The sequence below is a fragment of the Jaculus jaculus genome, chromosome 6 (genome assembly GCF_020740685.1).
Source record: "Jaculus jaculus isolate mJacJac1 chromosome 6, mJacJac1.mat.Y.cur, whole genome shotgun sequence".
NCBI lineage: Eukaryota > Metazoa > Chordata > Mammalia > Rodentia > Dipodidae > Jaculus > Jaculus jaculus.
Genome location: NC_059107.1, coordinates 142,329,399 through 142,353,580, shown reverse-complemented (window position 1 = coordinate 142,353,580; position 24,182 = coordinate 142,329,399). Strand labels below are relative to the sequence as shown.

At 39.2% G+C, this 24,182-nt stretch overlaps 1 protein-coding gene across 32 annotated transcripts in view; it reads left to right on the top strand.

The window, feature by feature from the left end:
- Positions 1 to 24,182, top strand: part of Anks1b (ankyrin repeat and sterile alpha motif domain containing 1B) — a 1,062,135-nt gene that overhangs the window by 702,584 nt on the left and 335,369 nt on the right. For all 32 annotated transcript variants that reach the window (XM_045152363.1, XM_045152361.1, XM_045152357.1 and 29 more), the window contains one exon: positions 12,795 to 12,893. In XM_045152363.1, coding sequence (XP_045008298.1) covers positions 12,795 to 12,893 — 99 coding nt within the window. The remainder of the gene's footprint in view (positions 1 to 12,794; positions 12,894 to 24,182) is intronic.

Genomic DNA, 24,182 nt, shown 5'->3' with positions numbered 1-24,182 from the left:
ACGGGTATGCTGAAGGCTATACCGGTATTATTTTCACAGTGTGTTCTCGTTTTCCTGCCGGATAAGAACTATTTTTGAGCCATATGGGATCCTAATTCTCTGAATGCTTTTAGATTATCAGATGTCTCAACTGACAGTCCTGGATGGAAATCAAACCATGTGAATTTGCAAAACTGAAAGAAAAATTAAGAACATTTTGGTGTTGTGGTGTGCCGGTAATTCCATCTTTATCTCGCCTTCAGTTAGAGGGGGAAAACTCTTCAGGCACCCTGCATATTAGAATCTTGCTTCAACTTTTTAATCCTTTTCGTATGAACTTACATCAGTGATCTTTAGAATGCCTACTGCGATGAATCTACGCATCATGTATGTCAATGAATACTTATTCTTTGAAGCTTTTATTTTACTCAGTGATGATAAAGTTCAGGGAAGTCCAAAGATGTTTCAGGTGTTTCTTTCCCCCAAGAATTTTGCTATCCAATAAAGGTTACAAGATATGTAGTACCAAGGGGGGGTGGGGGAACAAGCGATTCCACAACTACTTCCCACCTCCTTACCTTGAATGAAGTGTGCCAATTTTTAGTCAAGCACATACTAAGTAAATATGAAGGAGTTTATGATGAAAGTGTTTAGTGACAATTGGACATTATATAAATGTTTGTTAGGTTGGAAAATTAGACAAGGGAAACTTTAATAACATTAATCATGAGAATATCTTCCTTTCTCCTTCTCTAGTAAGGTTGAGTGATATTATAGATATCTTAAGAAGAAAATAGTGTTAAAAGAAAAGAGGTATCCTGCATGGCATAGAAGCCAAACAAGGGGCATGGCTGTGTACCTTCAGTGAATTTCTCTTCTGTGTTGGCCATGGTCGGCTTCAAATTTTAGACTTACCACTCAGTTGGGTCAGCCTGAATCCTTCACTTGGATGAGTGGGATCATCTCCTCTCACCTCAATCCAGGGCTGTAGTACAAGCAATTTATCACCATTTCATTTTTAAAATAAAACAGTCAAGAAAAAGTTTTAATTGGAAAAAAATGTTGATTATCCTTGGGAAAATATCTTAACTACCAAAACAAGAAAAGTGTAGGTCAAAGTCAGAAATATTCTGCCAGTCAACTGTTTCAATAACCTGATCACCAGTCACTGCTTACCAAAGCAGAATCATATGCCAAGGCCAGCCTAACCTACCCACTACATAGTCTTGCTGTTTTTGCTTGGCATAATTATAATGCATTTATGTGCAAGAATGAGTTTTTGAATCTATGATTCATGTTTTGTGCTTATAGAATACCAGGCTATGGGAACATGCACCTCCTTTGACCTGTAACTTTATACAATTCTTAAATGCCTGTTGGCTTTAATTTCAAGCTGAAAGCCAGTCCTAGGTTTAAAAATCTGTCAACCAACCAGGCATGGTGGCACATCTTTAATCCCAGCACTCAGGAGGCAGAGATAGGAGGAATGCCATGAGTTCAAGGCCACCCTGAGACTAAAGACTGAATTCCACGTCAGCATGGGCTACAGTCAGACCCTACCTTGAACCCCCCCCCAAAATCTGTCAACCTCATGGAGACTATGATAACTTCATATCCAGTGATTGTTAACAGAAACTGAAAACCAAAGGAAAGAAATTTATTCTTCCATCATCTTATGAGATTTCAAATTTCAAGTCAAAATTGGAAAGCAAAGATAAAAGTTCACATTTATGAACTACTTGGTTCTGTTAACTCTTGTTCCTTCTAACACTCTTTCCACCCCTCTCCTAGTCTTTGTGCTATTGTACCCCAATTTTACAGATAAGATAAAATAAGGGAGATAGTACATTTCCCATTATTTCCCTCATGAACTATTACATGCCACAGGACTCACCCCTATCATAATTTTTTACTGGCAAATGGGCATTGCCTAGAGCAATTTACATGTAATTAAATGGAAAGAGAAGGGTTTTATTCAGGGATACCTCTTCCAGCACCCATGCTTGCTGCTTTTAGGTATCCAGTGGAGCTAACCATAAGTGGTAGTCAAAGGACAAACTTCCCATCTCTGTCATCTCTCTGAATAGTCTACCCACTCATCCTGAGGGAGGTTCATAGTATTTTCATAGGGGCCCAGGGAGGTAGCAAATGAATTTCTCCCTTTTCATCAGAGACACTGACTTTTCTAGAAGTTTCCCAATGGACAGGCTGTCATAAGCACAACCACAGCTTCCAGGGAGGCTGAGAACAGTTACAGAACCAGCCTTTAAAGTAGAAGGCACCAAGGGAGAAAAGATTCGGCCTACCAATGTATGCCAGTTTGCCATGACCTATACATCAAAGGTCTGGGACCATGGAGTGTGAACGTTTTTAGCATAAGAGGCAGTGGAGACTCTTTGTCCAGCTATCTTTGTCTATCAGTTTAGAATCATTATCAAAGACTGTTCTGATTTTGATCTGTGCCATCTTGCCTTCTTCATTGGTCCACATGAAAATTTACATCTGGTTTGGGATCTGATTTCCCAGTGAGACCAATCCACATGGTCTTAGAAAAGGTCAGATTTCACCACATTTCCTCCAGATTTTTGATGCCTCTAGGCTGTTTCAGTTTGGGTCGTTGAGTTTAACTCCATATCATCCAGCTTGCCTATCCTTTTTCACACTATAGCTGGAACATATTTTAAAAAATTGCAAATTAGCTGATACCTCCCATGCTTCCTATTATTTCCAGGGTCTACAAGCCTCTGCATTATCCATGCCTGGCTTTTTCCTCCAAGTTCTGCTTCTCCCCTCGTTAATGCATTCTGCTTCTGCCTTGTCCTTAGAAGATACCTAACACTTTTACTTGGTGTCTTTGTACCTGCTGTTACTTTTGCCTATACTGCTCCTCTCGTGCCTTTTCTCATCCTTCAGTCGGTCCTTCTAATCCCTTAGGAATGAATTGATGTGTTGCAATGGCCACCCTGGCCAATCTCTCTAGCAGGTCTTCCTTATTTTACCTCAGCACAATATTAAGTTCCTTTCTAGCAGTTTAGCAGTTTTAATCACTATGTGAGCTTGCACAGATTTTCAGCTTCTCTGTGCCTACTGGTTCTAATTTTTTTTTATATTTTATTTTTATTAATTGACATAGAAATAGAGAGAATGGGCAAGCCAGGGCCTCCAGCCACTGCAAACTCCAGATGTGTGCACCCTTTGTGCATCTGGCTAACGTGGATCCTGAGGAATCAAACCTGGGTCCTTTGGCTTTGCAGGCAAATGCCTTAGCTGGTTCAAATTTTTAAATAATGTTAATTGTACCAAATTCCAGGAGTTGTTGTAGGCAATAAAAAAACAAAGTTCTTAATAGTATATGGTAAACACCACTAATAATTATTTGCATTTTTGTCTAGTTATTTTTCTGTTTTCTCAACTAGATTTTAAATTCTAAAAGTGAGTGGATCTTTGTCTGTCTCAGGGCAGTGTGTCCTAGAAGTAAGTCCCATTCCTGAGACCAGGGAAGTGCTCCACAACTATGACTTGAATAAATAAACGTTGATAAATGAATGAGCATCCACTCCTGCCTCAGTGACAGCTCTGACTGGGCTCCATCAGCTCATTTCCAGCTTTCTGTGACCTCATCTCTATGGCTGCCAGATAAGCAAATGACAGCATGATGCCAGTTAAATTGGAATTTCTATAGTTTGCCAGCAACGTTAGTCTTCTCAATATCATCTTTAATCTAAAAATAAATACTTCCTTTTAATCCTTTCCTCTTTCCCTCCCTTTCTCTTTCTCTTTTCTCATTTCCTCTTGAGTTTCTTTGGCTAAGCCTTGTCTGAACATGCTTCTCAGTGGCAAAAGTCCCCTTCATTTTTAAGTCTGGAGGTATCTGCTCTCTAAGAACAACCATCACTTTGTAGATTGATGAGGCACTCTCTTAGGACTGGTTTCCCAGTTCCCAGAGAACAACATTACCCACCTCCACCCTCACAGGCCCCTCATCCTCAGTTACCCTTTTGGGAAACCCCCAACTCACTCTCTTCTCTCTCGATCCTGAGCACATTAGTGAGGGACACAGTGCCCTTTACTTGTTCCCAGACATTCTTCACCTAATTCACTTCTAAACATCCTTTCTCTGTGTTGGAAAGGGACCTGAAGGAGTTACCCAAACATGGGCATGACCCTGAGCACTTCTGAGATGGCCAGTCTAACAAGGTTCTGCACAAGAGCCGCATCCCTCACACCCACCTGCTGCCCTGGGTCTTCTTCCCCACCTCCCAGCGTGGACCCAGCTCAGAAGGCCACAAGTCCTGTGGTATCTCCCTGAAGCATACCGATTAACAGGCTTGACTTTGCATTACACTAGTTTGGAAGAATTCACCATTTAACCTTTCAGCATGAATAAATTTATTTGAAATAAAATGTGTCAGATGAGAGCCACTCTTAATGGTCACACAGATTCATTCATATATATATATATTGGGGGGATAGTGACATGGGATTTATTGGCAGTGTTGCCTACCTGTTGACTAGAATCACATTTCAGAAAATGCTTCCTATTAAACATTTGATTCTGAAGTGAGTGAAGCATCATCATGGAGTCTGATAGAGTAAAACATTGATTCCAGACCCATCATATACTGACTGTTTGAACCCCATCTACAAAAGAAGAAAATGTCTCCTATCTTTCAAGATCCTTGTGAGACTTACAAATTAAGTTGGCAATCTACCTGGTACTCAGGGAACACTCAGCAGTTGGTGGTTGGCACTCATCTTTTTAGCCACCTTTTTTGTCTCAGTGTGCGTGGCTGTGTTGACCCCACCCAGGAGTTTCTCTCACAGAGGTGTACTTTATGTTGCAGTGATACCACTCATGACAGACATGTGTAAAAGGAACCTCCTGAAAATAACAAAACGTAATGTTCCTCTTCAATAAGGAGCAGAGAGTCCAAGCCAATCAAGTCACTGCTCATTTTTCTCTTGGGAGGCATTGGGAAATAAATGTTTATTATATTGGAAAGAAGAATAAACTTAAGTACCAGCCAAGATTATGTACAGCCTACTCACACACAAAAAAAATTAACTTCACAGCTTGTGATTGGAAAAGGACAGAGGACAGCTGCTAACTGTTTTCCTTTCCTCTCTGCTTTCAGCGTGTTCTCAGCTCTCGAGTACCACCCAGTTTGTGTGGCAGTGGGAACAGAAAAGTAGAACTGAGGCATCCCCAGCCCAAGCTCTACCCCATGCCCAAACCCATCTGCTGGGAAAAGACCATTTAAAGGTTCTTTGAATATCTGCCCTACCCCATGGGAGGATGATGTTAAACCAACCAGATACCATACTTCTGAAAGGGAGTGAAAGTAGGGAATGTTTAGACTAACTCCCAACCCCTAAGTCCTTGCCAAACTTGATTTCATGATTCACTGGACAGAAAGGACTGGAGCAGAAAGAAGAGAACAGGTCAGACATCTTTCTAAATTCTGTTCCGCAAAGAGGGACTCATTGATGCTTAAGTGCCTTGAAAGCAAACAAAATACATTGGAACACCCGCTTTCAAATGCAAATTTCACTTGCCTCTTAAGAACAAAATATAAATGGTTTAGAATCTAACCATGGTGTTTTGTACTTTGTTTTGCTTTACCATCACTCACCTGTGTCAGTTACACTGCAAATGGTATGGGATAGATTATAAGAACTGCTCCTGTCAGCCATAGGAGCAATGTAAAGTGCCTACACCATGGAGTTTTGAGAATTAAGTATGACAATACATGTGAGGCATTTAAAACTGTGCCTAGCATGGAGTAAGAATTCACTCAAGTCTGCAGTTTATGCTAGTATCTAACAACTGCCATTGATTTGAAAGTTGAAGAAAGACAGTGGGTATATCTTTTGAAAACATCTTTTGAAATGTTTTGTAGCTGGGCTTACATCATTGCCAAACTGACAGGGAGAATCTTGAATAATTTAAACTATCTTTTCCTGAAGGTGAGTGGGAGCATGGTGAGGATGAGTGAGGATGGGATAAGGAGAGAGCCCAGTCTTACTCTTCTACCTCTCCCTGTGATATGTATGTACAGAAAAGCAAGGAATACAAGTTTTGTCCACATCATCTTGTCTTCTGACCTCAAGAACAATGAATTGACATCCTTAGAAATGAAGAATAGGTTCCATTGTAGTACCTATAATTTAATTTTTTTTACCAAACCAGTGTTAATCACTGTATAAGTGACTTTGCAATATTTTATAAATGTGTATACTTATAAGATATATAAACATATGTCTCAAATTAGACATGTGATTTTACTAAATCCTGTTCAACACTTAAATAAATACCTGGTTATTTAAATTTCCTCTTCCTCTGTAACTTGAGAACATCTGTTTCCAGGGTGAAAGATGCCTTAAAAAACAAGAGGGTAAAAAGATTACACAAAACTCATTGTTATCATGTTGGCTGTTAAATGTTAATCTTAAAAATATGAATAATAAATTTAATAAGATATATAACTAGGAGGTGTAAGACCTCTCTAACTTATTGAACAATGGTGTAATCTTTGTTTGTATTGATAATTCATGTGATCTTAAGTTCTAAAAAACTATAAGCTAAAATATGGAAATTTAGTTAAGTATATACAAGAAATTTTTTGCAGTAGAGAGAATATGATTAAATGGAGGATTAAGGTAGAGGCAAAATAAAGAACATGGACTATAAAATTTCCTTGCACTGCCATTTCATTTGTGTTTGATAGGGAATTAAACCTGAAACACAACCATTATATGACTCTTTATAGTAACCATGTTTTTGCATGATGAACTAAAGAAAGCCTTATGGCAACACTGACAAAAATTTATAAATCTGGTGTTTACTATAATAACTGTTATCATCCTGCAGAAAAGGTATACAGTGATAGCAAATTGACCCAAAACTTTAATATATGAACTTAAAACATGGCATTTTATTATAGAAAAATTATACGATTAAAAATAAAACACTGGGGAGATGTAGACAGGTGTATTTTTAGGACTTGCTGGCCAGGCAATTAGCCACTTTGACCTACTCAGTGCAAGCTCCAGGCCAATAAAAGACCTCTCCGCTCATAAAATAAAGGGAAGAGTGAACAATGATTTCTGAGGGACAATAGCTGAGGTTGTCCTTTGTCCTCCATAAATGCTCACAGGCCAACATGCAGCCACAAACACATAAACATCACACATATACGCACACAAAATAGATAACTGATAGAAAAATAAATAAAGAAGGGCTTTTCCATGTACAAGTTTCTGAGTCCTTGGTATCATTCTATTACATAATTATCCTGTTTGAAAAAAAAAGCTAAGGCCACACAAATTGTGGAGAAGAATCTAATTTAGTTAATTGTAGGGCAAAACCATTATCACCAATGAATAGCATCTTCTTGAGGTTTTCATTTTTAGACTGAATGAATCCAACTCAAGCTTATCTTAAGAAGAAACCAGCTCCCTGAGGTACTTAAATATGTTCCTTTAGTATTTTATGCACTACATAATATGAAAAAGTTTCTAAATAACTGTAAAGCATTATCAAAGTTATAAAATGGGGAGAACTTTTCTAGGTATGTTTCTGAAGGCAGAGCCATCAGTGCAAGGCTTCTTGAGTCATGAGCTTAATAGATAATAGATTCAGGGGCAGGAGAGATGACACAGTGGATGACACATTTGCCGTACAAGCATGAGGACAGCACTTCAGAGTGCCAGCACCTGGACAAGTGCTTGATGGACATAGTGACCCACCTGTAACCCCAGCACTTGGGTGGCAGAGACAAGGAATCTCTAGGGCAAACTGGCTTGCTACACTAGCAAACTGGTGAGCTCTGGGTTCTAGTGACAGATCTATCTCAGTAAACACACATACATACATGCCTGCACATCACACACAAAAACATGTAAACAAAAGTAACTTTTTCATGACATTTGGTCCTCTTAATTGGTTATCATGGATGTAAACATCCCACACATAGATATTCTCCACACACAAAAATTTCAGCCTTAGCACTCAGTGCATATAATATTGGGTGCATTTTCTTCATTCTGTAATTTAAGAAAGTAATTAAAACTCCCTGTGTCTGACAATTTTTGTCATTGAAAAAAAAAAAAACAGCTGTTATAAAAACATGACTTCAGGCCTTGTAAGTTGTTTAGTTAATGACCGAAACAGCAACTTTATCTGTGGTTACTCTTCCCTAAACACTTGAACTATGTGCAAAATACAGTGCAAAGAAAAATTTATCAATTGCATAGCATGAATTTCTAGCCCAATAATAAATAAAAGTGAAAATAGCACAAGAATCTCATTTATTTTGATGGCTGAAAAATTAGAAAAGAAATTGCTAGAGATCCTAATTTAATGTGCATGAACTTTGACCAAAAAGTACATAATTGGACTGGGGAGATGGCTTGGGGGTTAAGGCGCTTGCCTGCAAAGCCTAAGAACTTATGTTCAAATCTCCAGGTCCCACCTAAGCCAGATGCACAGTGACACAAGCGCACAATGTCACACAGGTGCCTGAGGAGGCGCACACGTCTGGAGTTCATTTGCAGTGGCTGAAGACCATGGCACACCCATTCTTTCTTTCTCTCTCTCTCTTTCCCCCCCCCCCAAAAAAAAGGAAAAAAGGCACATCGCTGTATCTCAAGATTGATTTATGAGTATTTTATATTCCTTGCCTCCTGTCGTCCTATAATGCGACTTGAGTGAGGTCTCGCTGTCCCTGAATGTGGAGCAGCACTATCTCATGGAACTTCCTCCAGCGGTGGAAACATTCTAAAGCTGTGTTGTCTGATATGGTGGTGGCCACCAGACACATTTAGCAATTAACACTTGAAATTTGGATTAAACCAGTCAACCAGATTTGATAATCCTCATTCTTAACATGTGACAGAGAATTCTGTGAAGTTCCTGGATGATGAAGGCTTATGATGGAGGGTAGACTGGTAAGTGGAAGATAAAGAAGTGGACAGCAGGGGCACTTGGAGATGAGGAGTTGGTGTGTGCTAGAGTAGGTGATTAAGGAGAAAACAGGCATGGATCTCTGCTCCAAATATCAGTAATCTTGCATTTCTGTGAAAATGAATGTAGGGAGAAAGCTAGGTCTTATAACCAACTTCAATTAGGAAAACAAGACGTTAACCTGAAAATCTCTAACATTTAACAAAGGCAAGTGATCAAGTGAGTGATTCTCCCTAGAAATAATGAGGCTGGAGAGATGGCTTAGTGGTTGAGGAGCTTACTTTCAAAACCTAAGGACCCAGGTTCGATTCCTCAGAATCCACAAACAAGATGCACATGGTAGTGCATGCGTCTGGAGTTCATTTACAGTGGTCACAGGGCCTGGCATGCCCATTCTCTACTCTCTCTCTCTCTCTCTCTCTCTCTCTCTCTCTCTCTCTCTCTCTAATAAATAAGTAAATAAAAATAAAGAATGGGGCTGTTTATGGTCCTTGATGGTGTAACTGTGACCCAATGCAAAAGAAACTTGCAAGACATGAAATATTTGAGTTTTTTTCTGAAGAGCTATAAGAATCCAAAATGCTATAAAGTCCACTATTATTCCCTTTAACAAATTTTATAAATTCACAGTACTAAGATTGATTTATCAAAAAAGACATATTCTTGAATTTCTCTATAATAATTTCTTAAAGCTGACTCTAGGTTGTAAGTTCTAAAACATGAAAATGTAAATCAATGTATGTGTTTTATATTCATATGTAATGATGCAAATCAGAAGTGAAACACGACACATCATAGCATCTTAGCTGAATGCATTGCTGGTTAATGTGACTTGATGAGTGATTCCCAAGAGGTCTAGATTAAAAGCTGGTAGGACATTTTGGGTCATCCTATATATTATATAAACAAAGAAAATAGAGCATTTACTTATTAATTTTTTTATAAAATTGTACATATTTAGAGTATACAGTTTGATGAATTTATACATGTACACATTGTAAAATGAAATAAAAAATTATAAAAGTATGCCACACTAGTAACAATGGATCCTTGTATTTCCCAGTGTGTGATGCACATTCTCACAACTTGTATAATTTGTCCCATACTTTTGCTCACTTTTCAAAATTGTTTCAATATTATCCTAAATGGTAGGAAATTTGATGCAAACAGTAGAAGTTGTGATGTACTTTACAAGTTCTTTAAAAATGCCTTACATTCCCACAATTCTTCCCAAAGTCTCCTCCTTCACTGAAAATAGAAAAGGTAGTGTATAGATTGTTTGGTATAGAGAAAGAGCAGTAGTCTTAAAGGGCCTACTTACTGAAACCATCTCAGTATTCAAACACAGATGTCCAAGTTTTGAGATTACCAATAAACAGTTGGTCCTGCAAATGAGGGTTCACTGGTACACTTTGCATTTAGAACCCAGGCCCCACGTGGAGCAGGAGCTGAAGGTGTGGGCTGGTAATCCATGCATGGAAAACCTGGCAATCGCACCCTAGCACACCGATGGTTGTTGTTATTTGCTGCTGCTGTTGTCTTGTTGTTGTTTGTAGATTCTGTATCTGCCATGGAAAATTCCCAAAAGTCAAACCAAGTATCACATATCCCATTCATATATATCACCATAGTCCATTTCTTGAAATAATAACACTTCCTCAAAATGAACTCATTTATATTCTCAGCCATGCTCTATTGTGTGCACTGAGTAATTTCTTGAGAGCAATGTTTCCTGTGGCATATTGCCAAGACTGTCTTTACTGGTTTTTCATTAGGCTTTTCATTATCATGCTGCTATATACCTGGATCATGCTGCTTTCTTCGAGATGGTTGGTGTAGCATAGGAATAATGCTATGAGTAGGTGAAATGCTTTTGTTCAGTGAATGCCCAACTTAAATCCATAACTATGGAGGCATTCTAATGGCTTTAATCCTTCTAAGAACAGTCAATTATCCATTTATAACATGGCCTGATATTAAACTGTTTACATCCATCTATTCTATCCCCATCAGGGAAAGACATTAATCTCTTTGTGCCATACTATATCTGCCTCTCCTCCTCTCTTATCCCAGGAAGGGCAGCCAGGTGCATCTCCTGCCCCATCCTGAACCCAGGAGATAACCCACACCTTTCTATCTTTCCACATGTTCAAATCTATGTCAAATTTCTTGATACTTTCGAATCTACCTGCTTCTTTCAGTTGTCCATGACGAGTAACTTAGTCAAAACCCATATAATCTCTACAATAACTACATGAAACACCCTCCTAATGGTCTCTGTGGCCCCAGGAATACCCTTTCTCATTCATTTCTTTGACCACCTGTTAATACCTGTTCCTCTCCATAAGCAAGCATTCTGTCATTTGTGTTCAGGAAAAGTGCTTTGTGTAACACTTTAAGAAGACAGAGTTTGATTTATACAGGAAAAACACAGCACTAAAAAATCTTAAGGTTTCTCAACTTTTAAATGGCTAATTTTAAATGTTATATAATATTTGTATGTAGTTATGGGGCACAATATCATCATGAGATGTATGTGTAAAATATGGAAGTGAGGAAAATTAGCATCTGAGGTTTTAGGACTAGACTCTCTTGGAAATTGTGTAGCTCAAAGTTTTCATCTTGTAGGGAAAGAAACCTAAATGATCTGGCTAAATTTACATTTGATTTTTTTTATTTTTTATTTATTTATTTGACAGCGACAGACACAGAGGGAAAGACAGATAGAGGGAGAGAGAGAATGGGCGCGCCAGGGCTTCCAGCCTCTGCAAACAAACTCCAGACGCGTGCGCCCCCTTGTGCATCTGGCTAATGTGGGACCTGGGGAACCAAGCCTCAAACCGGGGTCCTTAGGTTTCACAGGCAAGCGCTTAACCGCTAAGCCATCTCTCCAGCCCAATCTGGCTAAATTTATAATCCTATCATGTCACCTTTCTTAAAGTCTGTGCCTGGCTTTCTATGCTGGTCAGAACAAAGCCTGAACCTCTCAGTATGGCCTATAGTGTCTGTTGAATCTAAGCTCTATTTACCTCCCCTCCACCCACTTCTCTCTTTAAATTATCCCATAACTGAATGCTTCCAAGTACACTATGTTTTTCTTACAGGCTGTTATGCCTGACTATTGTCCTTCCTCTTTTGGATACTAACTGTACTTCAGGTATCTTTAGAGACATCATTCTCTCCAAATATATGTTCCAGGTGCCTTCAGAAATTCCAAGCACCTGTCACCATCATAGCCACTGGCAGCATTCTAACTGCCTTTGACTGACCAACTTTTATCACTAGAATGGGAGGAATAAAGAGAGCAACAGGATCTTGCCTCTTGTTCATTGTTCCATGCCCATATCTTAATTAAGAGTCTGGAACTCAATATTTTAAAAAGAATTATTTTCACTTTCAGCCTGCCTACTACATGTCAATTTTTCCACCAGTCTTCCTCACAAAATCTATTTTCAGATTCGTTCTTTAAAAGCTAATTGATTTGTTCACATCAATACATAAGTCGCTGAAAATCCTAAATGACAACTCTTGCTAGAAGTGCTTATATTTTTACAGGAATAGAATTCTAAGTCCTAGAAATGGCTCTCCACTGCAGATATGCTAACACATCATTTATTCCCACGAGGGATATTGGTGAGGTGAGGTAAATTCCTGCACACTTCAAAGCAGTTCCACAGGTGACCGGCTCTGCCATTACACTCATAGTAGAATGACACCTTTCTTGTTTATAAAATTCAGATCCTTTGTTGTTATTGTTTTATTCTGTGATAAATAAGTCTTTGTTATTTCACACAGCATAACTGCTTGATTAATCATCATGTAACATTTCTGGGTTTTTTTTTTTTTTCAGGGAAGCAATGTTATGGAAGATCAGGATTTGTTGGAAATTGGAATCCTTAATTCTGGACACAGACAGAGAATTCTACAGGCAATCCAGCTCCTTCCAAAGGTATGCAATTCTTTATCACAGCCTTAGGTTTGATTCCCAGTGGCTTTAGATCAAAGCACACGAGATGAATTAGCATTTAGGTATGAGGAAGCAATAAAGTGCATACTTCTGGCCAGCAGGACAGCTTCAGAATTTCTCTCCAGAGCCCTAACACGGGTACAGTGACTTCACAGGTTTATATTGAGTGAGTACAGTAATGGATGGGAGACAGTCTTTGCTAGTTAAATGTCAGACACAGAATTAATATCTAGAATACATAAAGCACTCAAAAAACTAAACATAAGAACTCAGTGGGCAAAAAAAATGAACAGACAATTATCAAAATATGAAGTATAGAGGACCAATAAACATGCTAAAATGATTCATACCCTGAAAATCAAGGAAATGAAAATTAAAGCTACATAAAGATTCTACCCATCCTACTCAGAAGGGTTATCATCTTCTTAAGAAAACAAACAACAACAAATACTGGTGAGAATGTGGGGAAAAAGGATACTCACATTCGGCTGGTGGAAATAGAGCAGACAGTATGGAATCCAGTATGGAGTTTCCTGAACAAACTAAAATTAGAGCTTCTATATGACAGCTATACCATCTCTTGGTATGTACCCAAAGGACTCTAAGTCAGCATGTACCTGTGTATTGTGCACTATTCACAATAGTCAAACTATGGAATAAGAAAAGATAAAGAAAATGTGATATATATTGCATATATATATATATATATGCAATGGAGTTTTGTTCTCCCACAAAGAAGAATGAAGTTATATCATTGGCTTGAAAATGGGTATAGCTAAAGATCATTTTAAAATAAATACATCAAACACAGGAAGACAAGTTTTCTCTTATCTTAAGGACTTAGAATTCTTTATAGACACAAAAATATTTATACATGTGAATAGAAGACATAAAAGCAAAAAAGAGATACTAGAGGAAGAGAAGAACCTAGGGAGAGAGGTAAAGAGGAGAAGTGAAAGAATAAATAGTGGGTAGCCATGGTCAGAGTGCAGGATATGCTTGAAATAGATGGTCTATATGAATCAAACACTGTGTATAATGAATATGCACGGATCAGAATATTAAAAAAAAATAAAAATATCATGCCACATGAGATTTTTGTGTCACCTCTAAGACTTAACCTCCAGGTTCCCTACAAGAGCCCTGACTAATTACAAGATTCACCACGCAGAGAAGTCCAAAGTACATCATCCCCTTCATGTACTTACAGTTGGCAGACAGGTCCTCTAGTCCAAATGCAATTTGTCAAACAGGTATCAATTTTACTATAAAATGTGGGTTACCTAGCAACAAGGTTGACCTTATGTTTCCAGATAAGGTTCTAAAAGAGCCAAAAGGAAGAGGTAAAATATTTGTGCCAGCCTTTCCATATAGTAAGATTTTAATTGGGACAGAAAAGTAAAGGCACTTCAGGAGGCCAGAAGGAACCATATAATTGCAGGTGTAGCCCAGGCAATAAATTGCTGGAAGCATTTGAAAAATAATTAGCCACTTAAAATCTGGTGAGATCAACACAACAGTATGAATGCCTATAATGCCTCTAACTGTACAGTTAAAAGGTTTAAAGTGGTAAGTCTTACATTGTGTGTGTTTTGTCACAATTTCTTTCTTTCTTTCTTTCTTTTTTTTTTTTTTTGAGGAATTCACTATGTTGTCTCAGGGTGGCCTCAAACTCACAGCAATCCTCCTACCTCTGCTTCCCGAGTGCTGGAATTAAAGGCGTGTACCACCACACCCAGGCAAAATTTTATTTATTTATTTATTTACTTACTTACTTACTTATTTATTTGAGAGAGTGAGAGAGGGAAAGAGGCAGACAGAGAAAGAAAGAGAGAGAGAGACAGAATTGGCATGCCAGGGCCTCCAGACACTGCAAACAAACTACAGATGCATGCACCCCCTTGAGTATCTGGCTTATATGGGTCCTGGGGAATCAAATCAAGGTCCTTTGGCTTTGCAGGCAAACGCCCTAACTTCTAAGCCATCTCTCCAGCCCCATATTTTTTTAAATAATCAAAAACAAGGAAAATTCAGTGTGATCAAAGCAATTGGAAATAATAGCCTATCGTCCAAAATAAAGCAAAAACAAAAAAAGGAGGTTGGGACAGCTTGTGTTGGGCAAAGGAATTTGAAGTTGTTTTGTAGGCACTGGGGAGTAGATATGACTGGACTACTTTATGCAAGCTAATTCTGCAGCAAGTTTACAAAGGGAATTAGAAGGAGGGAAAGTTGAAATCAGGTCATCCAATTGAGAAATGGTTAGGGAAGGCAATAGGTGATAGATGAACCTAGATACATGAGCAAATCCTATGTCCTTTACTCTGTTTCTCTTTTCCTCTATAAGGAGACTATATGTTCTCCTCAGAATGGGAAAGATAAATATTAACTAATATTTGTAAGTAAGTTATCAGATAAAATTTTCCAACTGACAGTGAACTGAGTTTCTGCTAATAGAAACTTAACACATTCACACATTTAAGGAGAGTCAAGCATACAGATGGGCTTAGTCAGACAATTTTTTTATCATAAAAAGGAAAGAATAAGACACTCTTAATTCTCAAAGTAATTCCTATGGGCATGTTGTTCACCTCTCCACCTTTGTATCTTTATTTAAACTTATCAAGTTTCCCCCATCACTGTAATTATATATCTCTGACACCTAGCACAGTTCTCAGTCCATAGAGCAACTCAGCACTCCACAAATCAATGCTGACCCACCTTGCTGCTATTATTTAAAGTTCACTTCAGACAGTCTCATAGCACACCTTTGGTGAAGCATTGCCTAAAATGGGACCACTTCTCCTCACCTTGGCACTTAGGGATCTAGTCCAACCCCACTCGTCTAGAAGGTCTGCCAACCAAGTTTCTGACCTGTCATCTTGGTTAGACAACTACCTGAACTGACTTTTTACTGGTCATCTCTGCCCTGAATTAGCCACATATATCTGTCCTCTGTCCACACACCCTCTTAACCGTGGCAGACGGAATTCCACACAGTGTCACCATCAACCCTGCTCATATGTAAGTCAGATCACATCATACCTGCTGAAAATCACCAGTATACTCCCTTCTCTCTTAGAAGGTCCTAACCTCGTCCCACAAAAGCTAGAAGGATCTGGTCCCTTCCCACTTCTTTGCCCACATCTCTCTCTCTTTCCTACTACATTCTAATCTGGAAAATCTGTTTGTTCTAGAAATAATGAGGCTTATTTTTGCCTTGGGAGGCTTGCCGTGTTTGCCCTTCAGATCTTCACATGTTATCAAGTCTTCTCACAGGTGCCCCCACCTCCCCCGCTCCCCCAGCCCCCCACCCCCGCCACAGAGGCCTTTGGGACGGCACTGCGTCCTCTCAGCAGCTGTCATTATCATCGCCCTCCTTTTCTCCTCTATGGCACATGTAGCCATGGGAAGTTGTACTGTATCTTTATCATTTTCCACCTTCCCAAGAGGTGACACAGGTCCAAGAGCCCAGAAACCTGGACTCTGTTATTCGTTTCTATAAACCCAGACCTTAGAACAGTGCCTGGGGTCAAATAGCTAGCCATAAAATATTTGTGAAATGCGGGAATACAGTGATTTCTCATTCCTCTAAGATTCTTATGCCACTATGCTTATCCCTGTCTTGAAGGCAACAATAGTGTTCTGACACTTCCGTGTTATGAACATCTAGAGGACAGAGATGATTCAAGATCCTTGAATTTTCCCTTGCATTTAGCCTAATACTATGGCCATTCAGAGAATGAATGAATGAGTTAATTAACATTTTCTTCATATCATTCAAATATTTTTTTTCTTAAAAAACAGTGTGCCTCAATTTTAAGACAATTCTATGATCCTCTGTATACAATTCCATAATGAGAAACAAAAGACCCTAAATCTAGAATTGTTTAGAGAATAAATGAAGTATTTATTTCAAAGACTTAAGTAGTATTCCTGCTAGAGAAAACAGCATAATAGAAACAATACAAAATTGAGCTGCCATTAAGAGGCTGACACAGAGTGCTTACTCTGCACACAGATGAGTAGAGAATACATAAGAGCAACCAAACATGCCCTCAGCAGTAAAAGCAGACTGTGAGAATGTGTCAATGGGATTTGCCTGCTCTAGCAACGAGCTGAATCTTCAGATGGTCACTGGTGTAATAGTTTCTGGAATACTCATCTGCCTGTACCCTGGCATCTCACTGCCAGAAAATGGACAGAATGTCTCTTCGTCTTGCTTATAAGATTTGATCTTTCCGAAGACGTGTGGTTCTCATTTGTCATAAGAAATATTTCATATGTACTATCCTTAACACATTGTGTTTCGGAGCTGGTAAGACTGTTTCTAAACAGGGGAAGGAGGTATAGTCTTGCTCTCTCGGCACACTTCAAAGCATGCATTGTTTGTACTGGTTACCTTAAGTTTGGAAGAAAGAAGCTGACTTCTTTTGTAAGAATGTGAGGTTTTTTTATATGCCATATGTCTGTTTAAATACTGAAAAGTACGCAGGTACAAAGATTCACGAGTCCTCAAGTCATGTGGCACATCCAATGCACAGAATGCACTGGGTGCCCTCCAACCATGGGCGTCTTTAGAGCCACCATCACATGGATTCTACCCCTTCATCGGTTGCTGTCTCCGTCTGCTTGACCTCTGGTATTAAAGCTCAACTATCTACACTGTCACAGCATCTAGTTCCTCTGCCAGCCCCAGCTCAGAAGCCAAGAGGTTCCCCTGGACAGCTAAAGACCAGACCCCATCCTTTTCCCTGTACAAGAGGTCATTTGCCTTTTCTTGAGACAATGGGCTGTTTTGCGCTCTCCTGGAAGCTGTGAGCACATGGTACTTTTTCTGTCCCTTAGGCACAGGAAATTATCTGATCACTTGTTTGCAACATATAATTTACACTTTTGTCAGGTAAGAATTCTACAGGGCCAAATCTTTGGATAATCTTTTTAAGACATTGTTAAAAATGGCATAATTGCTTTTTGTCTTTTGATAACTGAACTCCTGAAGGTCAGATATTCAAAGGATTTTTCTTTTAAAGGTTTAGAGGATATTTTTTGTCAAGGACCATATTGTGACATCCTGAATCAAAAGATATTTTGTTAAACTTTATATCATATGCTTTTTCTTAATATTTGCTCTTCTAACGCTCTGCTGTTTTGTATCTTGGAGTTATTTAACAGTGGTCGGCATTTTCTACCCCCCTTTTCTTTGCTCCCATTCATCCCTCAGTTTGCCTGGGGAAAACTCATTTCTTTGCTGCCACCCCTCCACAACCAGCCCTAAGGTCACCTGTAAGTGGCAGACATGGTCCATAGGTCCTTTCCATGTCGTCATTCTTTGACTTTAGTACACTCTGATGCTGTCAACAATGTGTCAACCTTGTGTTCTTTTGGCTCAGAATATCTGTTCTTCTCTCTCTCTTTGCTTACTCATCTTCTTTAGTGAAATCTCATAGCTCCTCAAAACTCAAACTCAAAAATATTTGATGAGGGCTGGAGAGATGGCTTAGTGGCTAAGCACTTGCCTGTGAAACCTAAGGACCCCAGTTCAAGGCTTGATTCTCCAGTACCCATGTAAGCCAAATGTGGCACATGTGTCTGGAGTTCATTTGCAGTGGCTGAAGGCTCTGATGCACCCATTTTCTCTCTCTGTGTGTCTGCCTCTTTCTCTGTCTGTCTGTCTGTCACTCCCAAATAAGTAAATAAACCAAAAAATGTAAAAAATGTATTTGATGACTCATTAGTATTGTCATTACAGGACTCTTGACCATAGGGCCCTCACATTCACTATCTTGCTTGGAGCTATTATACTTCTATATGACTGCATAATAGAAGCCCAAATTCTAGTTGCCTCCAGCAACTTTTATCAGTATTATTCAAGCTATGTATTTTCAGTTGTTTTCTTTACTGAATGACACTAAGCATCTCTGCTTGAAATAAATTACTGTTTCCTATCTTTACTTAGAAACTGAGGTTTAATAAAAAAAGAAAAAAAGATTTGGAATTGCTACATAACAAATACTCCCAAATTTTAGTGGCAGATAATGAGAGCAGCAGTTTCTGTTGGCAAGGAATGCTGGTGTAATGTAACTTTTTCCCTGTGTTCTCCCAGGGTTACAGTCATCGCAAGTCTAAGTTAGAAAGGGTCCACTTCATAGATCACATATATGGTTGTAGGCAGGACTCAACTTTTAGGGGCTTTGTACTGAGGCAGCCCTCAGGTCCTTGTCATAGGGCCCATATGATGTTCTGTGGAACATCTCACTAAATGCAGCTAGCTTAAAGAGTGTGAGAAGATTTAAAAAATGCTAGCAAGATGGAAATAACAGTCATGTCTAACATGATCACAGAAGTGGTGTCCCATCTTCTTGACACATTCTAATCATTAGAAGCAAATCATTAGATCCAGACCCTATACAGAAGGAGGTGTTTACACAAAGATGCAAAAATTCTCACAGGAGGGGATCCTTGGGGATTTTACTTTATAAAGACATCTCCAAAGCCAGGCGTGGGGGCTCATACCTGTACCCAGCACATGGGAGGCTGAGGTAGAAGAGGTTCACATTGAGTTTGAGACCAACCTGGGCTAAAGGGAGACTTTAACTCAAAAGAAGTAGGAGAAAGAGCAGACGGCAAAGAGGAAGAGAAATCAATGATTTCTTCTTAAGTAAAAACCTCATAGTGAATACAGTATAAAATGAATTGAATGGTCATTGAAAATACCCACAGAAAATTTCATTAGAATCTGTGGGATCTACAGAAGTAGCCAGATAACAAAACCTGCATTTCCAAAGCCCATTTAATTCTACCAATGTGTCTTATTCAATGGATTTGTAGTGAGTTTAAAGAAGACAAAAAGAAGGAGTAGGGCAAGGTGGGGAAAGAAGCAGCCTGCCTCCCAGCGACAGTCTTGATCATGATGAACTTCGCAGAGCAGTTCCCATGTGTGTAACTGGGGTTCAAACTGAAAACTCCATGTCAACAACAACAATAAAAGTCATCTTCATGGAACTGTGGTCTTCACACTTCAGTCACCCAGAAGCCACGTTAGTGAACAGCACTCAAAGTAGAGGCACATGGCTCAAGTCTGTAGGGTTGGATATGATGTAGCATGATATAGCACAATACTTCTGAAATTAGAGACTTTGGAGACTTGCCAATTGCATGTAAAGAGTGGGTAGGTTACTTATCTGACACAGAAAGACCCAGAAACTTGCATGCACATATTGTTAAAAACATGTTTGTTCTTCATTGGTGTCTTGTGACTGACAGGAGCATATTTCTATCTCTATTGGGGAAGCTAATTGACCAAATTCTATTAGATAAGATCTAAAAATACTAATAAAGAAAATACATTGTTTTAAAAAAAAAAACTAAGCTAGAAAACTAAAGATCATTTAATTTTATTTCTGACCAGAGCAAGTTATACCAAAGTGAAATTTGACCCCCCCCAAAAATCAAGAACAATTTAGACACACACACATACACACACACTTAGCCAGGCAAAGTGGTACACACCTTTAATCCCAGAACTCGGGAGGCAGAGGTAGGAGGATCTCCATGAGTTTGATGCCACCCTGAGACTATGTAGTGAATTCCAGGCCAGCCTGAGCTAGAGTGAGGCCCTACCTTGAACCCCCGCCCCCTAACAAATAAACTTGTTCAGATAGAGACATGGCTCATGGTTAAGGTGTTTGCCTACAAAGCCTAACAACCTAGATTGGATCCCCCCAGTACCTACATAAAGCCAGGTACACAGTGGTGCACACATCTGGAATCATTTGCAGTTGTTGGAGCCCCTGGCATGGCCATATGCTCTCTCTCTTTCTGTCTCTCTCTCTCTCCTTGCAAGTAAATAAATAAAAAAAAAATACTTTTAAAGAAAAAATGTAAAAACACACACACTTGTGACCAATGATGATATCAGAGGGGTTAAGAACTTAAACACCTTTAGGGGTAAGACAATATGCAATGGTGGAAACGCTGGTGACAGGACAAGTCCTGACACCCCAAAATTGTGTTTTCCCCTAAATACTTTACAAAGGCAGATTTGGTCATAGCTGTTGTTCCATTACTCCTGTGTCATGGGGTGAAAACCTTCCAGACATAGAAGTCTTCATAAGACAGGGCCGGTCATTTCTGCAGAATTTCACAAACGTATTGTGTGACATCATCTCAATTTAGTTGCCATCCAAGACGATTCTTTCAAAGACATCAGTTCTTTTAAGGATCTTAAAATTCAGATATTTGGGCTGGAGAGATCGCTTAGTGGTTAAAGCACTTGCCTGCAAAGCCAAAGGACCCAGGTTCAACTCCCCAGGACCCTTGTAAACCAGATGCACAAGGGGGGATATGCATCTGGAGTTCGTTTGCAGTGGCTGGAAGTTCTGGTGTGCCCATTCTCTGTCTCCCTCTCTCTGCCTATTTCTGTATCTCTCATAAATAGACAAATAAATAAAAGATATGCACATAGTTAAGTTTCAGGACTACTTAGCAAGACTGTGTCACACATACACACACATACACACACACACACACACACACATACACACACACACACACACACACACACAAAATACAAACACAAATTTAAAAAAAAATTCAGATATTTGTTAACCCTGGTTAATGCAGACAGGTATAAGCTTAAGGGGGAAAGTGAACCTTTGTAATTCCTTTAAAAGTGTGGAAAAGAAGGCTTAGGCCTATTTTCCTGTCACAAAAATGATAGAAACTTGTTCCAATTTCTCCTGCTATTTCTCAGAAGGGCGATGACAAAACACAGGATAGAGGCACAGATGCTTGTGTGGTGCCTTTTGACAGGATAGCTTTTCATTTTCTCATCCCATCACTCACTCTCCATTGGCGCTCATTTTTTTTACTTCCATTTATTTTTTTCTTCCACTACCTGATGTCCTAACCTCCATGACCCTGAGTGTTGGTCCACCACCCAGTGATCATCAGTTTAAAGAGCCACTATAAAACAGGGCATCTTGGCCAGGCATGGTGGTGCACGCCTTTAATCCCAGCACTTGGGAGGGAGAGGTAGGAGGATCGCCGTAGGTTTGAGGCCACCCATGAGACTACATAGTGAATTTCAGGTCAGCCTAAACTAGTGTGAGACTCTAACTCAAAAAAAAAAAAAAAAAAAAAAAAAAAAAAAAAGGCATCTCACACAACACAAATTTATCTGTGCCTTTAGTATGGAAGTTAGACCTAAAGAAAGTACAAGCTAGCCTCAGTCTAACTGAAGGCATAGAGTATTCCACTTCCTGTAAGTCTGGACTTCAGTGAAACAGCCTCTGAGCTTTAAAAATCTTTTTTTTTTTTTTTTTTTTATTCCAGAGAAAGGAGATATTCTCCCTCAGACCAGGAATTGACAAATATTTTCTCATAAAAATCCAGACTTAAATGATCTATACTTTTCAGGCCATATGTCTCATGATGTGGAGCAAAAGCAGCCACATAGAGTTCAGAAGTGAATGAGTGTGTCTGGGTTCCAGCAAAGCTTTATTTATAAGAACAGGCAATGGGGCCAGAATTGGCATGTGGACCATGGCTTGCTAACATATATTAGCAATAAGTCTTCAGCTAGAAAGAACTTTTCTGTACTTCTGAGAATCTTTGAGATTGGGAAGAAATTCAGACTAGAAATACAACGTACTGGATCAGATGGCTGGGAGGCCCTCAGCATCCTCCCAGAGACCTGCGTGATGAGGTTACATCAGATGGATGAGAGGCCCCAGGATTGCCCTGAAGACCTCGCCACCTCCCAGAGATCTGTGTGGTGAGGTTACTTTGCAGTGATGGACAGAGATGATATTGGCTGTATGTGTGTGGGAAAGACGTCAACACTACTGACCACTAGGAACCCAGCATGTATACCAATCAACAAATAACTGTTGAGTGTTGTACTCTGAGCTCTGTCCTCATGACTATCCCTCTCACAGTGACCTCACACAACTTTAACCCTCATGGTACAAATAGGAAACAGTGGCCATCCCAGGCCTTCTGTGCTCTCTTCTTTTTCCCAGTACCCCTTTGTTACCTTCTTATACTTTGTCTCTCTGATGAAAACACTCTGTCGAATTCAGTCTTTGTCCCCTGCTCTATCTTCTGCCTGTACTCTCCCTTATTGCCTTCATCTGCTCCTGTAGCTCCCACTGTCACCTACACACGGTTGACCCCCAAACTTCTGTCTCGTAGATCTACCTGCCTGCCTTCAGGAACCTGCATAAGGATACAGCCTTCAGAATAAACACTCCCAACCCAAGCTCCGTGTTCAAAGAAAAGTGGCCCACATACCTGCACTACATTTATCTTTATGCATTCTGATAATAATTGAGAGCGCCTACCATGTGCCAGTTACTTCCCATAGTACACAGGGTGAACCCCATAGGGTCACAATTAGAGCAGCCTAAACACAGCCCTTTCCCTCCTAAAACATATATGCTAATAAGAAAAACAACTTATATATGCATACAAGTTCTCAGTGACATTTTCTTCGCTATATATTATATATTAAGTAACATATATTACATATAATATTAGTATGGAATATTATAATATAGCATATTATTCATTTATCTTGTATAAAATTATATTACAAACACTATAATATACTTCATTATATATTACATAATAATATTATGTTATTATACATATAGTTATACAACATATAATATATCAATAATATATTGTAAATAAAAGTAATTAAATAGGCACACAATGCTGCAAATACATTCGGAAAGAGCAGTTGACTTGTTATAAGATTCTAATAGGTTACCCTTTGCTCAGGAAATAAGTCTGTGCCATTGGAGAATGGAGAAGAAAGAATATTGACTTTAAGGTCAGACACTTGAGTAATTTGATGTGTATGAGTTTCTAAGTCACTGAATTCCTTTTCATTATTTCTGAGGCTGGCACATTGTATAATCAGGAACCTGAACTCCAGCCACTGTAACAACCCCAAAATGTCAGTGATTCAACACTATTATTTTTACTTCGTATTCATACGAGGTCCCGGTGGGGCTCTGGCTCAGGCAGCTTTCCTCCAGGCAATCAGGATCTGAGCCTCTTCCATCATGAGCTCTCCATCTCAGACATCTTTAATAGTTGCCATAAGGGCAGAGAAGTCAGAAGCCTGGAAGATCACACAGAATGTCAGGCTTGGAAGTTGGTCGCTTACTTTTGACCACATTTGATTCACCAGGAGTGAGGTTCATGACACTTACTAAACTGCAAAGGAGAACAAACAGCACAGACTCTCCTTCCAGGGAGTAA